Genomic DNA, 15683 nt, shown 5'->3' on the forward strand with positions numbered 1-15683 from the left:
TACAACTTGCTTCGTCAACCCTTCGGGTGCGGATGAACCGGTAGGGGATGTCTGTCGTACAAAAGTTTCGGAGAATTCAGCGGATCCTAGCGGTCTTTCCGCACCCTACTACGGAGTAAGAAATGGAGAAATCCCACCCTGTTCACTTATCAAGCCTACTGTTGGATGATGGCCCTGTATGACGAAACCTCGGGTAGATCGATATCCTGACCTTAGTCAGAAGGGGGGGTATAATAACCCCTCCTCCGGCCGATCCGGATGACCGGCACAAGTAATCATCAACATCATCATCACTGTATTGATCCCTATCTATCAAATTGAATTGACCGTAACGGATCCATCACCTACCTAAGTTACTCCCTACGTTATCCAATATAGAGCCGACTGCCCACTTTTATCGTTAGTGCGAGGTAATAAAAAGCCTGCCTTGTAAGATGCTTACTGATTTCAGACCAGAAGGCTGTGCGTGCCAAGATTAGGATGCGCAGCAACACTGCGCCACGTTTTAACTTGCACCATCGCCGGGGTATCCGAGATAATTAGGGTTCGTATTTGCAATTTTCGTTTCATGTCCGACCCTCCTGATAAGCTAAATAGTCTACTGTATCTGCCTCCTCCAGCATACGTTCCCAGTTTTGACAGCCTTTGCCGAGATAGAACATAGAACCGCCCAGGTGTCATACCCCCAACTCCTCTTTTGGGTTCCTGCACCACGCGGCGCTCTGGCCAAAGGTCTATCAAGCAGCCATGCGCCGTGGACATACCAAGTCTCGCGCTGGATGCATCCAGTGTAAGCTCAGAAAAGTCAAGGTACGGGAAGGCGCTCGGAAGAATGACATGTTGTATAATGACTTCTGCAGTGCGACGAAGTACGCCCGTCTTGTTTCAACTGCTCCCGCCGCGGATCTTCGTGCAGCTTGGCGACATCCCGGAGCTCGTCTACTTTCTCGACCCCGGCTGGGCCCAGAAGCCCCAGATCCGAATCCAGCAGCTACCATGGCATCCCGTCACCGTCCTCGCGGCCGACGGCTGAGGCCTGGGACGGCAGCTTGGAGCTGATGCACCACTACGCGACCATCACGGCCGACACGCTCGCCATGCGGCCCGACATGCAGCACGTCTGGCGCGCCGTCGTGCCCCAGACGGGTTACGGCCATCCCTTCGTCACCCACGGCATCCTCGCCATCGCCGCCTTGCACAAGGCCCATCTACTCCCCGCCAGCAGTGACAAATATCTCGACGCGGCCGCCTACCACCAGATGCTCGGGCTGAAGGGCTTCCGCGCCGCGCTGGCCAGCGTCGACAAGGACAACTGGGGGCCGTCCTTCTGCTTCTCGTCCACCATTGTCCTGTGCGGCTTCTGCATGCCAGCCTTGGGCAGTGGCGACGAGATGTCTGATCTCAACAAGATATTCGTCATGGTCCGTGGACTCCGCACCACGCTGTGGCCCAGCCAAGGCCAGATTAGCCATACGCAGTATGGCCCGTGGTCGTATGGCGTATGGATAATCGACGAAGATATCGCTGCTGATGGGTATGTCCCGATTCTTTCCTGATAGACTCCAAAGTGCTAAAGTCCGAGGCAGAGATGACCCGCCGCTGGATAATTGTTTGCTTCCGAGGGACATATTCGGTGCCCTGAGTCGCCTGTCAACCTCCTTCGGTGCGAACCTGCCCCAAGCCAGCCGCAGCGACTACGAGATTGCCATAACGCATCTGAGGAAGGCTACAAGGCTCATGGTGCTCGCCGGCGCGCATGTTGAGGTTGGGATGCTCATGCTCTTCCCATATGTTATACCCGACAGCATCATGGCCGACATCCAGGCTGCCAGCCCGTATGCCATGGTCTTGCTGTCTTACTTTGCGCTTCTGTTGAATTCCTTGGAGCCCAAATTCTGGTTCCTGCGGGGCTGGTCGGAAAGGCTATTCGCAATTACTGACAGATCGCTGGTGGATTACCCAAAGCTGCAGAGTATTGTAACGTGGCCCAGGGAACATCTGCGTAACCTGAACTGAAATAGAAAGAGACGATTCGCATTACCCCATTATCTGAGAACACTTCGAAAGCTTGCCATGTAGGTACGGCCTTGATCTGCTTGGCCTTGATCTGCTTGGCCTTTATGTTTGCAGTTGTCCAGTTCTATTCTATAGCCTCCTGCTCATTTCTCCTGGGAGAACTTCTCCAAAACCCACTGAACTTCAGCAGCTATAGCCTCAGGCTCCTCCAGAATGACCAGGTGGCCAGGCTTCTCCAACTGCACAAACCGAGAAACTGAAGACAAATTCAGTTGCTCTCGCTGCAATGTCTCCTCCTTCTCTTCCATTCCGTCAATCATCTTTGAGACTATGGCTCGCTGCTCCTCAGTCCCGTTGCCAGCCGCTACCCCAGCGTCGTACACCTGCTGATATTCCCGAGCGGCGTTGCCCTTGATAACACTGATCGGCTTACTGCCGAGAATCTGCCTTTCAAATTGCATCTTTTCTCCCAGTGTCTTTTCAGTCAACGGCCAAGCGAAAGTTTCGACGGCTGTCTGCGGGCCATTCTCTGCGATTTCTTGAAGCTGGGTCTGTGTTGGAGAAAGGTTAGTTGGATGTACTCTTCATGTAGAATGAATCAGCATACCCGCCACTCCACTGGCGTCAATCGGTGTCGGTCCTTGACTCCTACGACCTCAAAAAAGTCCAGCCCTCTCAAGAACGCCATTGTGTTCGGCGCATCAATCGGACGTAGCTCGGTTGTCCTCTCCTGTACACATTCAATCATAACCATGCCAACCACATCATCCTTCCTCCGCTCGAGAAACTCCCGAGCGACGATTCCGCCCCACGACATGGGCACCAAGATAAATGGCCCATCTACACCTGCCTTTTGCAAGAGTTTGTCGAGATCTTCGGCGGCCTTCTCAGCGTAGACACGAGGCTCGTATTGGTTGGCAGAGGGGTTGATTTCGGATTTGCCAAGACCAGCTCGATCATGAGTATATACACGGACGAATGGGGTCAGGTACCGAGTGACGAGCGGCCATGAGACTGATGAGCCACCTAGGCCAGATTCAAGAATCACTACCGGCTGACCCGGGATCCGATCGGGACCGTCAGCGCGCAGAAAGAGATCATGTCCGTCAATGGAAACACGGCCCTGCTGGTTACCCTTAAGCCAGTCTTGAGAAGTCATATTGGAGGCGTCAGAGTAGGACTTGAGTAGAGTACGATGAGACGTGAGAGGGAACGATGCTGCACGGAGGGGGGAAGAGGGGAAAGGTTAAATTGCTTGGGAGGAGTGAAAGAAATTAGCTCAGGGGTTATCCTAGTGCCTGGTGGTGTGGTGCAGGGGTTTCCAAAGAGTGGTCGTATCCCAGCGTATTGACACATCGCAAGGTGCTGCAAGGGTCGATAATGCTAGGATGATGACATGATGCAGTCGCTTCTGTTGAGAACCAAGAATGCAGCTTTCAAGTAGATGGAGCCACGATAACACTGAGAACCAACAGCTACAAGAAGGCACGGAGAAGCCTCGAGTCATACGTGATACGTAAATGGAATACAGGGAGTGTTTCCAAGGGCCTGAGAAGTTATCCTGCGTGTTTGCCTGGTCTGAGCCGGGAATAAGCAGCGGGCAGGAGGTCACCGTGACTATTCCATCTTAGCGGTTCGGATAACACTTGGTAATGATGTACTATAGAAGCCATGTATTTTGTAGGGCCGCCGCAGATGCACCCCTAGCTGGAGATGTTGAGTTTGTGGCGTTGCTGAGTCTCTGGGCTTGGGCGAGTTGGCGCGTCGTCCTTTGGACAAGTGTGTGCCACAACTAAGTACATGCACCATTGAGTTTGCGTGTTTCGCCAAAATACACCACACAAGCCTCAGTGAACCGTTGTAAATCTCTTAAAGTGTCGAGCTGATGATACTCAGCCTACTGTACGCTATATATATGCTCATAAACGAGCCCAATTAAAGCTCAGATATTGCCCGATCTACTTATCCACTAATACCGGTAATGAGTTCGATCGCAAGATAAGGTCAGAAACAGGAACGGAGGCCAAAACCATGGAGCCAGTCGCAACGATTTACGTAGTACGCTAGACCCGAGAGACACAAGCTTGGTGATTGTTGGCTAGACCGCAATGCTGCTTTACTGAGCTACGACAATGGAATTAACCGGTATGTGACAGTGGTGAGGATCCTAAGCGAGACACAAAGCGCAGGTGGTCCACATATTAATACGCTGAGGACACATCTCAGCCTATCCTTTATATCACATCACATTAGCAGCGTTCCCGCATAACCCAAAACGGATCTTTCAGCGTGCCACGTCACAAATAGCTTGAACATCCCCTCACCTGACCTCCTCCGTCGTCAGCAGCCGTGTTGGTGTTGTTTATAACCCCGCACAGATCGAGATGCAAGGTGCCTTTCCTCACCTTTCTGGGACACGCGTTCGCAAACATGGTCGCACCTATTGAGCCTGTAGGTAGCATCACCGTGCCAGTTCCGTCCAGAGCCCAAATAATAACAAAGATTCTCTGGTGATGATGTGCTTATCTGACAATTGTCTAGGACCCTCAGGTCGCCGACAGCGACAATGACAACTTTGATGCAGAAAGGCAATTTTCCCTACACCAAAATTGCGTAACCAGCGATGTGCTAATTACCAGGCCAGCATTCCTGACTCAACCGCTTCCATCACGTCCAGCATTTTCGAACAACGCTTTTTTGAAGGCCGGGCGTATGCCAATCCAAAATATGGAAAACACTGGTATGCTGGTCGTGTCAAAAAGCTCAGTGTTACTTACTCACGGATCCAAAGGGCCCCCAACGATGAAGAACAGCTCGAGGCTCTTGACATCATGTAAGGCTCTATTTACAAGGGCGATTTGACCACCAATCCTAACTAGTTCTTTCAATAGTCATCATTGGTTGACATTGATGCTTGACAATAAGCTGTATCTTGCACCTATTGGAGAAAATCCACAGGTCAGTTTACCACTGGCAGACTGGAATTGATTCATACTGATCTTGCACAGAACATTCTGGACATTGGGACTGGAACAGGCATTTGGGCCATGTGAGTACCATATTGTGATGACTTAGCCTTTCCTCAGATTGTTTCTAATGACCCCCAGCAACATGGCAGACCAGTTCCCCTCGGCCAAGGTTATTGGCACTGATCTTGCACCCACACAGCCATCCTGGGTGCCACCAAACTTGGAATTTCAGATCGATGATTGCCAACTGGATTGGACATTTGAGCCGGAATCATTCGACTTTATCCACATCCGATATCTCCAGGGTTCTATTGAGGATTGGAACAAGTTATACGGTCAGCTGTACAAGTTCTTGAAGCCGGGAGGCTGGTTCCAGCATATAGAACCAGATCTGCAAATGTTGTCCGACAACCCTGAGATCGTCGTGGGCGACGACCAGTATGTACCAAGGGTCTTTTTAGGGCCACGCAGCCCCCTTGAATGCGACGGAGAGACGAACTAACAATTTGCCTAGTATCTTCTCCAGGTGGGCTCAATCCTTCCGCGAGGTGGGTGAGAAGATTGGCCGAACATTCGACTTCAGCAATCAGAAGATGGAAACGCTTGCAAAGGACGCTGGTTTCACTTCCGTCACCTTCCAGAACCACAAGATTCCTGTTGGCCGCTGGCCCAGGGATAGAAAGATCAAAGAGCTGGGGACTTTCGTCAGTCTCTCTTTCAGCCAGGCATTGGACGGCTTTGTCAAGTTGCCTTTGATGGAGATTCTAGGCTGGGACTCTGCGAGGACCCAAGTTTTTGGTGCTGAGATGCGCTCTGCCCTGCTTAACCCCAAGACCCGAGCGACTGGTCGCGTGTACGTCCTTCTTATGCTTGAACTGAGACTCCATTGCTAACCTGAGTGTCACGGATTTTCTGTGTATGGCCAGAAGCCAGAGAGACCAGGAGCGTCAACACCGGCCGGGGAGGGAGAGTAAGATGCAAATACATGTTTATTCCACATAATATTAATCTGAACTTCAATTCTACCCGTGCACGCGATACACTCACCGCTTAATGATTCTCCGGAATTGTTTCATTTATCAATAGGAATGGAGCGAAACCAAGGCCACCAGCGTTCGATTGTGTGAAGGGTATAAAACTAAGGAAAATTTTGATTCGGGGTATCTTGACAATGCCGCCGCTCATTGTGTCCTTGTTGGTGGCCTTGAGTTAGACCGAGGCCCTATTAATATGGGATCCAGGTCCGGTATGACATCTTAATGCTCTCGTTTGGAACTATTGTGAGGGTAGCGACAGCGAAACACCAAGTTGAGATAGATCCCGGGGAGGCTCGTGATTTCGTCTCCGCGATCAGAATTTTAATGAACGCAGATTAGGAAATTGCACAGTCCGTATTGGGTGAGGGAGGCTACTCCTAACTTGTATCTCCCATGATCAAGTGTTGGCCTTCTCCAAGTTGAAACTCGGAGTTCCTCCTTCTGCCAACTGGGGGTCTCCTTTCTGGTCTGTTCCACTTGATGAATCATCTACAAGAAGACCAACATCGCGCTTGAACTCGCGAAGCCACTCAACATTGTCGGCAGGAGTCTGGTTCCATGAATCATCACTAGTAAAACTATCAGCGTATTGCGACATGGCGTAAATGCACTGGCTGTGCAAGTTTGGTTAGGGACTGCAAAGGAAGAACTCACTCATCGTACAGAATCCAACGCGCCTGGTATCTGAGTTCGTCGTCGACAGGTACGTGGCTGTTGGGGTTCTTGGGTGACATGGTGCTCGCCACGAACCGGGACAGCTCTCTCGCTAGTCGACGGAAGCAGTTCTTGTCGTTGAGAAAGAATGGGTGTGTTTTTCCGCCACTGAATGAGGACACGGAGGCAGCGGCTGTAGACATTTTTTCAGGCTTCCATGCGGTAGAATAGTCGCCATTGTCCGTAGAGTCCAAGGACGTGCTCAAGCTCCATTCGTAATTAGCGATGGGCAGATCATTGATATCCGTAGACAGAGGAGTCCTGAGGGCGAGACTGGGAGTGTGCCCGAGACCACCCAATGCCATCCCTCCCTGATTTGGAGTGTGCGTGAGGTTAGCATTATCCTGAATCGATTTTAATAATGCCACTGGTGTGTCAGTAGGGTAAGGTAGCGGAGCCAAAGGCTCAATATTGTTAACGCCGAAAAGGATGTCCTCATCTGCAATGCTCCCGACTGATTGAACCTGCGTCCGCTCTCGCAAAGCCGTAACCCAGTGATTTGAGCCCCAAATAAGCCTGATCAAGAATTCTAAGAATGTATAGGAGGGGTTCGGCGAAGAGGCCTCGATACGGCGCAGAACGTTGCATGCCTCTTGCTGTATCTCGACTTCTGACAGAGCAAGGCCCAGGGCATCATGCATTGCAATTTGACAGGCTAGTTGGTGTTCTAAATCACACTGGTCGAAAATGTTCAGTTTGCCGTTGATCTTGAGCTGGCTCATCCGAGACTCTGCGGCGTTCTTCATAGGGCGTAGACGTGCCTGCTCGGCAATCTCAACGGATGACATGATGATATCTCGCAGCCAAGAGGGCGCCATCGGGGCCGAAGATTGCACGAGAAATTCAGCGCCGAAAACGATGGAGCAGCTCTCGTATTGAAGCTCGTGGTCTGAAGGGAGCAAGCCGTGCGTGTCGAAATAATTCTGCATGTAGTACTCCAACTCTAGCTTGATGAGTTCATAGGCACTAGTCGGTGTATGGGCTGGCCCTTGGGTTGCGGAAAGGGGAAGAGGCGAGTTCCGTTCTTGGTGAATGAGATCTTCGGAGTGTGAACTCAAGGCCAATGATGGTAGAATAATGGTAGAAAGAAAATAACTCACAAGGCGGTATTGCATTGTCCACCATTTCCATGACCTGCGCATCAAATCCCCAGTTCCCTTCCCAAAATTCCATTGTACTTCCACTCTTGAAGTGTTCGCCTAGGTGGTCGACTCGGCCTGACCAAGTGTCCAGGACGACGCCACAGAATCCGCAGCGAGACCGGATCTCCTTGATTGCCACCTTCCACTGTTCCATGGGCCATGGCGAGTACCCAGCCGAGTGGACCAGCTTAAGATGTTGCCGAAGGTGATCTTTGCGGTAGAATGTCCTCTCTTCAAGGGGCCGGTCCAGACAGGTGCCGTAGTTGTGGGCATTCAAATGTGCTTGGTCTGGACTGATCTCGCCGCAGTAGACGCATACGACGCCTTTTTCTTGGTGCAGCGCCGTAGATCCGCTTGATGAACACACCCATTCCTCGAGGGATAGGTGCAGCGACTTCTCATGGCGTTGCCAGTCATACTTGGTCTTGAATGTCTCGATGCAAAATGTGCACTGGTAGGTATGACAGGTTTGGCGCAACGTCAGGTGCTTGCTCTTCTGGCGCCCGGCCGTCACGCGGCGTCTCCTCCGGGTAGAACCTCGTTTTCCAGAATCGAAAGATGTCGAGGTTTTCCACGAGCGGCGAGAATTGGCAGAGGTTTCGGACCAAACGCCTTTGCTCGATTGCGATGTAGCCGCGCTACCAACAGATGAGGCATTGCCAGAAGACATTCCAGAAGCTCGCGAAGCATTCTGCAACGAGGTCGTACTCGATGAAGCAACCACGGCACGGGAAATATCGGACGCCGTAGCAGCTTCGTGTTCAGGGGGCGAGTTCTGCCATCGCTGGAGAGGATTCATGTCCTGGAACGGCACAGGCGTCGCGCGTCGTCGAGGGATTTCCATCCGTTCAGTCTGGGCACACGGCGGAGGTTCAGTCCAGCCTCGAGTGAGCGGTGATAACGGTCGCGAGAGCTGGAACTTGGAGCGTCGCCTGGCGTTAGCGAACCAGCTGGTCACCTGCTGTCTGCTGAGACCGGTTTGGTGTTTGAGAAGCTCTACAGCTTCGGAATTGGGGTAAGGATGTCTCTCATGGCTTGAAAACCAATGTCTTAGGATCCGTAGAGAACTGGAAGAGAACCGTGTCCCGATTTTGGGGGGTGTGCTCGTCTGGTTTTGAGCTTGGCAATTCGTTGTGTTCTCTTGGGGTTGGTCGGGAATGTGGTCGATGAGCGTTTCTAAGCCTGATTCTTCCGAGTTTGCTGACTGCATGATGTCTGGCGTCAGGCTTTGAACGGAGGCCTCACTTTGACCTTCCATGCAAACAAGCACGTCCCTATCACCGTAGCTCTCATTTTCATCGTGTGAGTCATGAGTAGAACCGCAGGCTGACATATTGTGCCAAACCTGACCACAGGTTGATGAAAGTTGATCCGGGAATAAGGGTTCGGCTAAGGACAGAGCTACTGTCAATTCTCACCGGATGACTTTGTGTACGGTGTAAGATGTATGGTGTGATGTGTGTGGGCCATCAGGTTGGTAACAAGGCGCACTTGGGAGCGTCTGATATTTAAACCAGCTGATTCCAACTGGCAGGGATCCTCTTCTACGGGTCCCTTGTCGACGAAAGGCGCGGACCGATCTCATGTTGGCTTGGTTAGTCCTGAACTTCATTGGTGCGTTCTGCGGACTTCCCCACCCTCCAGACGCTTGAGCGATCTAACTTGGAACTGTTCCCAGACTAGATCCACTTTCAATATGTTTCCCATGTTCTTGAGATGGTTGATGTACGAGCAGATATCTGTAAGAGTCGTATCCTCCCTGGCAAAGTGCAGCTGAGAGACTGATAAGCACTAGATTCAAGGTGAGAAGTGCAACTGCCAACCACTTTACCAGGCCCTATCATGATCAGCCGAGATCCAGGTGACCCAGTTAGCCCAGTTTTACGTTGCCCAACTCTTTAAGTTCATCTAAATTGCCTTCCAAGGTAATAGCGGCTCATGTTCCAGTTTCTTGCTACCTCCCTTCTTCATCCGACGAGGAGAATAAATCGTCTTCCTCCCTTTGCCACTCGTCTAACTGTATATCCTCCGCCTGCACCTTTCTATAACCCCTTGACCTGTACCTCTTGAGGAAAATCTTAATCCCCAGTACAATCACCAACACAATACTCACGACAACTCCGAGAGAAATCCAGGCTCTCCATCCTTTTACACAGCAAGGATATAGTCGCATGTAAAGGGTCACAGCCCACTCCAACCAACCAATTTTCCGCCTTTGATCCGGCATGAGTCCCTTTCGTACGAGGTGCTTATGCCGCGGGCCTGTCGGTCCAGACTGGAAGCGCCTGAGACCAAAGTACGGGATGACTTCCTGGCGTGGATCGGAGTCTGGGTACTGTCTATCACCCCAGAGCCCGGTAAAGTAGAAGAACGAGGTTAGGTTAAATGAGGGCGGTGAAGAAGAGGATTGGTACGGAGGCAGCAGGGTGGTCAACTTGGAAGTGGCAGGGTCGAAGCGATAAAAGTATGCTGAAAGCACAGGATCCCACTTTTGACCTTCGTCGCAGTAGTCGATCAGAGCCAAGTTGTGGAGTTGGTCACTAAGAGGCTGAGTTAGTGTGGAGTTGAGCAGTGTCTGGGAAGATGGCATACCCTGCTGTTGGGTAGTTCGCATGAGAGCCGCGAGCGCTGTAAACAATAGGCTACAGAGGAATTAGCAAAGGAGTGTAGAGTGGAAAGCGTAGTGACGTACACGTCCATCGGTCTTGTTGACGGTCGGATCGTCCCAGTCGTAGGCCATTCCGTCTACGTGTTGACTGTAGTAAATACCAACAGGCGTCCCATTGTGGAAACGAACCATGTTATGCTCCCTTTATGAGCGTCAGCCACGTGGAGTATTTGTGTGAGCAGCACTACTAACCAGTCTCCAACATGATCGCCAAAATTCATTCCTGCCTCTATCTTTTCATTGTCCACCAGATGGTTCAGCGGCTCCAGGACTTGGGTGACGTTGGGGCCTTCATTGTACGAGTAGAAGTAGAAATAGAACGCGTCGAGATCGAGCGGCCCCCTCTCAACCACAATCACACACGAAGGCGTCGAGTTGTGGATCTTGCCCGCGGCGTCAGGCGCCTCGCCAAAGAGCCATGCTGGGTACGTGGTAGGGTCGTCGTTGGAGGTGAGGGGAATGTGCGGCCCAAACTGGTTGACGATTTCCAAGTTGTCCAGGTCCAGCTCAGGGAGGTCCTTGATTGGCTTCCCATCCCGCATTGGCGTCGTATGGCGGATGTGAGTTAGCAGGTCGCTAGGCTTGTACGGGTCTTGCGAATGCAGCCAGAGCATGGGCGCTAGAAGAGTTGGTCAGAAGAGTTGGTCAGATGTCTGTGGCGCCTCGCACGTCAGGTCATGATGTCGTCAACACGCGACATACCATGTCTTGCCACATAATCCGGACAGCTGAGATCCGCCTCGGCCCGGGCGCAGCATACGAGCAGGCCGAGCAGGACCAGGAGCCGCGGTATCAATGGTATAAGCGCCGGAGCAGGCCTGTCCCTATCCATCTTCAAACCGGCCCAATTCCGTCGTGATCGGGAGCTATCCTGCGAGGAATCAAGTTGCGCAGGCGATCTGCCACATGAATTTTATCGCCGCGCTGACGCTTAATCAGCACGGCTCCTCGGCATCCAGCCGGACCCGAGCTTCGATTGTGAATACCCGGTTTTGCTCCACAAACCGGATGTGGCTCTTCGTCGGCGCAGCGTCTCTTTTTGTAAGTCGACCCACAAGGCTGCTGGATACCATCGACAGCAAGGGCATTGATCCCGGTGATGAACGGGCCAAGAATTATTGCAGGCAAGATACGAGCACGCTGACTTTTCATCCTTCGAACAAAGAGATTGGCGGATTAACATTTATTGCGGTCTCGAGATCTTATCTTATCTCGGGATACGAGGTGAGGCTGGTGTGGAGTTCTGGACCATTTCTGACGTAAATTTGTTTTTCTCCCTTCATATCAAGAGACAGGTCTATTCTAAACATGGATTATTCCTAGCTATAGCAACAAGATAAGCTAGTCGACATTAGGGTCGAAGGCGATATCCTAGGCCATACCTGGAGGAGTCTCGGTCGTTCGCGGACAATCCGGCTACCCTATACCCCCCTAATCTAGGGTCAGGAATTCAGAATGAAGGGGAAATCATTGCTCGGATTGGCGCTAAAGATTTAAAGAAATAATTCCAAATAAGATATCTGAGTATTTCCTATTTTTCTCAAAGTGATGTCCTCAGTAACGCTGCTAGCTCGCGAGCAGGATAAAAGGGTCCATTATTGACACTACAAGTCTACTAACTGAAAGCAATGCTAATCTAAATACTCAATGAAAATTGTCTAAAACACGCCACGTCTAGAAACCCCTCTTGTTTAAAACCACACGTGCCCATATTTGTATCAACGCTCCAGCTCTCAAGTTAATACCACTACCTATTTATCTCTCAAAAATTCAGGGAACCATTACGCATGACCCGGGTGATGCGCATCATCCATACGAATCGTATCCATGCTGGAAATAGAATGTACGTGCCTGGAACTTTTGCCCTTGTGCACACCGAAAACCATGCCGGGGTGGCCGCAATTAAGGCAAAATACGGCGATGCACATAATCCTATTAGAACGGTCAGTATAATACCCGAGTACAAGACGTGGGAATGATTTACACAGATTCAAGTGCAATGAAAAGCGGCTCATCCCGAAAGAAGTGACTGAAATAACCGTCGTGCAACTCGACGATTCGATAGACGCAACGGATGAGAATGAATAGGGTTGATAGGAATGTGAATGCCAAAAACTGTGTCATCTTTTTGGTGACGTGATTCCAAGGCGGAGTCCTTTTGCATGTAATCAAGTAGTCTGCAAAGGACACACAAAAAACGACAAGCGTTACGACTTGGAAGACGAGGCCTGATAATGAGATATTAACCCCCACTTGTATATGGGCTTCGGTGCCACCCGTGGACGATAAGGCCCCGCCGGCCGCTTGTAGAACCAGGGAGATTATATCGCATGGGATGAAGATCCAGTAGAAGAACCGTGGATCAAATCTCGAAATCGATCGGTGGATGTGATTGATGCTGAAAGATTGCATTAATAATAATACATCGCAATCAAGATATGTCTCTTACACTTGTGATAACAGGACGTAAATGGCGGAACAGAAGAAAACCGGGGCAATGGTGACGCAAACTTGATGCGAGAGTTAGCCAGTCCGGCACGGGAAGAGAGGGACTGCAAACGAACTGATTTGCATAAGAAACCCACTGAAATCAAATGGATTCCCGTGAATAATCAATCGTCCGATGTAGCCAACAACCTCCAGGATGCACCCGCTGATCATGCATGCCAGGAAGCCCCATGTGTGCGCGCGGATCCCTTGAATGGCGTGGAGGACCATGGCGAGTGCGAAAACAGCGATGAAGGTGCCGTTGGCAGGAATCGAGGGCTGATATCGAAGAATGCTGGCCTCGAGAGGGCAGATGTCCAACGTACAATTGGCGGACGGGCCAAAGGCGATGGCGCCGTTGGGAAGTTGGGACATTCTGCTTAACACTTCGGGTCGAAGGTGATGTTAAGTGACGGTAGTAATACGAGCTGGAATATCAAATATATCTCGTAGGCGTAGGTCCAGGCTGCTTTTATTTTCTTCGGCTGGTGGCTTACAGATCCTTCGGGGTGCTCTGTGATTGCCTGCGGCTACGAGACTGCTTCGCTCTGATCGCATTCTCGGGTGGCTCGGGTTTCTTAACTCCCCGTCTCGATTCGACCCAGAGAACTGTGACAGATCCGGCAAGCCTTACAATATGACCCACTGCAATAATCTCCGAACATGGGTCGTGAGTCGTTGCTATTGGCCAAGTTATCAGCACCGCCACTCTATATTACGCGCCATCTCTCCCGAGGCCGGATTCTTCGGATTCTCGTTCCCACTGTCTGATCTTGATCCCGTTAACGCTGAACAAGGAGAACACCATAGGCAATTCCAGCTGTCGCCATGTCTGCCGCCACGGGTAGCCATCGGAAGTGGCACACCAAGTCTCGGAAGGGATGCCACTCCTGCAAGACAAGAAAAATCAAGGTAAGCCATATTGAGTCTAAGCCCGACATCATCTGGCTGTGTCGTCTCTTCCACCCCTGTATCTATTTTGAATGGCATATCAAACAAAAATTTGACAACCTTTTACTAAAATTCCACCTCAAGTGCGACGAGCAACATCCCTCATGCCGGAACTGTATCAAACGTGGCATTCAATGCGACTTCCTCCAGTCCGAGGACACGGCGACCCCGGTTTCAGTCCCAGCAAACCTCGACCTCGAACTCCTCCATCACTTCACTATCTCGACCGCCTCGACCTTGTCCACAGAGACCCAAGTGCGTGATCTTTGGCGCGTGGTTATACCGCAGATTGGTTTCTCTGTCCCGTACATCCTCAACGGCGTGCTTGCCCTTTCAGCCCTTCACATGGCTCGTTACAACCCGGCGCGAAGAGAAGTACTTCTTTCTCAAGCGGGTCGATATCATGCTGCCTCATTGGAAGAGGCTTTGCCTCTCATTCCTAGCGTGACATCGGAGAACTGCACCCACCTCTTTTTGTTCGGTGTGTTGACGCTTTTTTTCAACCTCGCCAGTCCAAGGAAAGCAGACGACATTCTTCTTGTTGGCAATAGAGCCGTGCCAGAATGGCTTTATCTGCTCCGGGGAATCGGAACATTGGTCGCTGCAGACAGCGCAATCTTTTCATCACCTGTGTCGCTCATTTTCAAGGCAATAAACCCGGGGCAGTTTTGGCCTCCACATCCGCCCGAAAAGCAAGAATTTCTCGACGAACTAGAAACAAGAATTCGCGTCAAGACATCAGACTCTGCAGAAAAGCAAGCCTCCCTGCTACAAGCAGTTCAAGCCTTGAGATGGAGCTATGATTTAATGTCTAGCAAAGACTCCAATGAGCACACTCGGCTAAGGAAATTTTATGCGTGGTTATTTGCCATTGAAGAGAGCTATCTGAAGCTGCTGAAGCATGCAGACAGTGAAGCGTTGTGCGTGCTTGCATTCTTCTGCGTTTTGATGCGGGAATTTGAGAGGTATTGGTGGATCGAAGGATGGGCTGTCCATATTCTTCGGCAGATTTATATTCTGCTGGACGATGAGTATAGACTTTGGATACGATGGCCTATCGAAGAGATGGGCTGGGTACCTGAGACCGCGCCTAGGTAGTATACTTGACACAATCCGAGAAAGGTCCTGGTCGGAACTCGCGGCCCCAAGTATGTGACTGTAGCTATTGTTTTTCTCTCACGATACTAGGCCAATTGGTTAGATCCTGGGTGTATCTTTTGCCGGGTATACACATTATGTTTTCCTGAAGTCGCCCTTGTCTACTACGAAGCTGAGGCCAGGTTCCTCTGATATTTACATTTCAATATGTCGTTATTCCTGGGGCTAATTTCGCAGCTCCCGTGTGCATTTTAAAAGGGACCGAATCAAAAGGAGCAGGGCTATCGTTTTTCATAATTCCCATTAGCCGTGCGAGATCTCTGTTCGTAACCTTCAAGTGGTGAGGGGCCAGGTGGCCCACGTCATCGATCTTAGGCTCGCATCGTCCTGTCATGTGTCCTCTGGTACCGAGACGAACAAACGAACTTGAAGGGAGGATTTCTTCATGGTAACCTGGAAATGCCGCCGGTGTGGCTGTTGCCATGATGCTAGGGGCTGATTGTGACGAGCCTTCTATTATGTGGCTAGGTTGGCGGCCCAGAACGTCGTTAGTAGCGGCAAGAAGCTGGACATCAACGCTCCCCACATAAAAGGTCGGAGT

The 15683-nt window shown here is 51.0% G+C and overlaps 7 protein-coding genes across 7 annotated transcripts; 3 read left to right on the forward strand and 4 right to left on the reverse strand.

The window, feature by feature from the left end:
- Window positions 1-277: 277 nt before the first annotated feature.
- Window positions 278-2016, forward strand: BGZ61DRAFT_522800 (uncharacterized protein; the record flags this gene model as incomplete). The annotated part of the gene is made up of 5 exons (XM_046252558.1): window positions 278-410; window positions 457-544; window positions 598-810; window positions 861-1534; window positions 1569-2016. The coding sequence occupies exons 3-5, from the start codon at window positions 748-750 to the stop codon at window positions 2014-2016; spliced, it is 1185 nt and encodes a 394-aa protein (XP_046097140.1). The 5' UTR covers window positions 278-410; window positions 457-544; window positions 598-747.
- BGZ61DRAFT_462482 (alpha/beta hydrolase) lies at window positions 2015-3272 on the reverse strand. The gene is made up of 2 exons (XM_046247298.1): window positions 2624-3272; window positions 2015-2567 (listed from the first exon to the last, which is right to left on the reverse strand). The coding sequence occupies exons 1-2, from the start codon at window positions 3173-3175 to the stop codon at window positions 2160-2162; spliced, it is 960 nt and encodes a 319-aa protein (XP_046097141.1). The 5' UTR covers window positions 3176-3272; the 3' UTR covers window positions 2015-2159.
- A 939-nt stretch (window positions 3273-4211) lies between these two features.
- On the forward strand, window positions 4212-6007 carry BGZ61DRAFT_462483 (S-adenosyl-L-methionine-dependent methyltransferase). Its single transcript, XM_046247299.1, has 9 exons — window positions 4212-4467; window positions 4558-4604; window positions 4661-4756; window positions 4808-4849; window positions 4908-4974; window positions 5025-5065; window positions 5124-5423; window positions 5500-5838; window positions 5893-6007. Exons 1-9 carry the CDS (start codon window positions 4447-4449, stop codon window positions 5957-5959), a joined length of 1020 nt encoding a protein of 339 aa, XP_046097142.1. The 5' UTR covers window positions 4212-4446; the 3' UTR covers window positions 5960-6007.
- Window positions 6008-9344, reverse strand: BGZ61DRAFT_462485 (uncharacterized protein). The gene is made up of 3 exons (XM_046247300.1): window positions 7837-9344; window positions 6677-7775; window positions 6008-6591 (listed from the first exon to the last, which is right to left on the reverse strand). The coding sequence occupies exons 1-3, from the start codon at window positions 9209-9211 to the stop codon at window positions 6420-6422; spliced, it is 2646 nt and encodes an 881-aa protein (XP_046097143.1). The 5' UTR covers window positions 9212-9344; the 3' UTR covers window positions 6008-6419.
- Window positions 9345-9458: 114 nt separating this feature from the next.
- On the reverse strand, window positions 9459-11651 carry BGZ61DRAFT_462487 (vacuolar protein sorting-associated protein 62). Its single transcript, XM_046247301.1, has 5 exons — window positions 11249-11651; window positions 10739-11165; window positions 10571-10688; window positions 10471-10520; window positions 9459-10418 (listed from the first exon to the last, which is right to left on the reverse strand). Exons 1-5 carry the CDS (start codon window positions 11376-11378, stop codon window positions 9833-9835), a joined length of 1311 nt encoding a protein of 436 aa, XP_046097144.1. The 5' UTR covers window positions 11379-11651; the 3' UTR covers window positions 9459-9832.
- A 487-nt stretch (window positions 11652-12138) lies between these two features.
- On the reverse strand, window positions 12139-13558 carry BGZ61DRAFT_431618 (parasitic phase-specific protein PSP-1). The gene is made up of 4 exons (XM_046243854.1): window positions 13111-13558; window positions 12996-13056; window positions 12531-12944; window positions 12139-12478 (listed from the first exon to the last, which is right to left on the reverse strand). Exons 1-4 carry the CDS (start codon window positions 13406-13408, stop codon window positions 12328-12330), a joined length of 924 nt encoding a protein of 307 aa, XP_046097145.1. The 5' UTR covers window positions 13409-13558; the 3' UTR covers window positions 12139-12327.
- A 247-nt stretch (window positions 13559-13805) lies between these two features.
- On the forward strand, window positions 13806-15111 carry BGZ61DRAFT_431619 (uncharacterized protein). The gene is made up of 2 exons (XM_046243855.1): window positions 13806-13945; window positions 14069-15111. Exons 1-2 carry the CDS (start codon window positions 13862-13864, stop codon window positions 15080-15082), a joined length of 1098 nt encoding a protein of 365 aa, XP_046097146.1. The 5' UTR covers window positions 13806-13861; the 3' UTR covers window positions 15083-15111.
- Window positions 15112-15683: the final 572 nt, after the last annotated feature.

This window comes from Ilyonectria robusta, assembly GCF_021365365.1.
Source record: "Ilyonectria robusta strain PMI_751 chromosome Unknown BGZ61scaffold_31, whole genome shotgun sequence".
NCBI classification, from domain to species: Eukaryota; Fungi; Ascomycota; class Sordariomycetes; order Hypocreales; family Nectriaceae; genus Ilyonectria; species Ilyonectria robusta.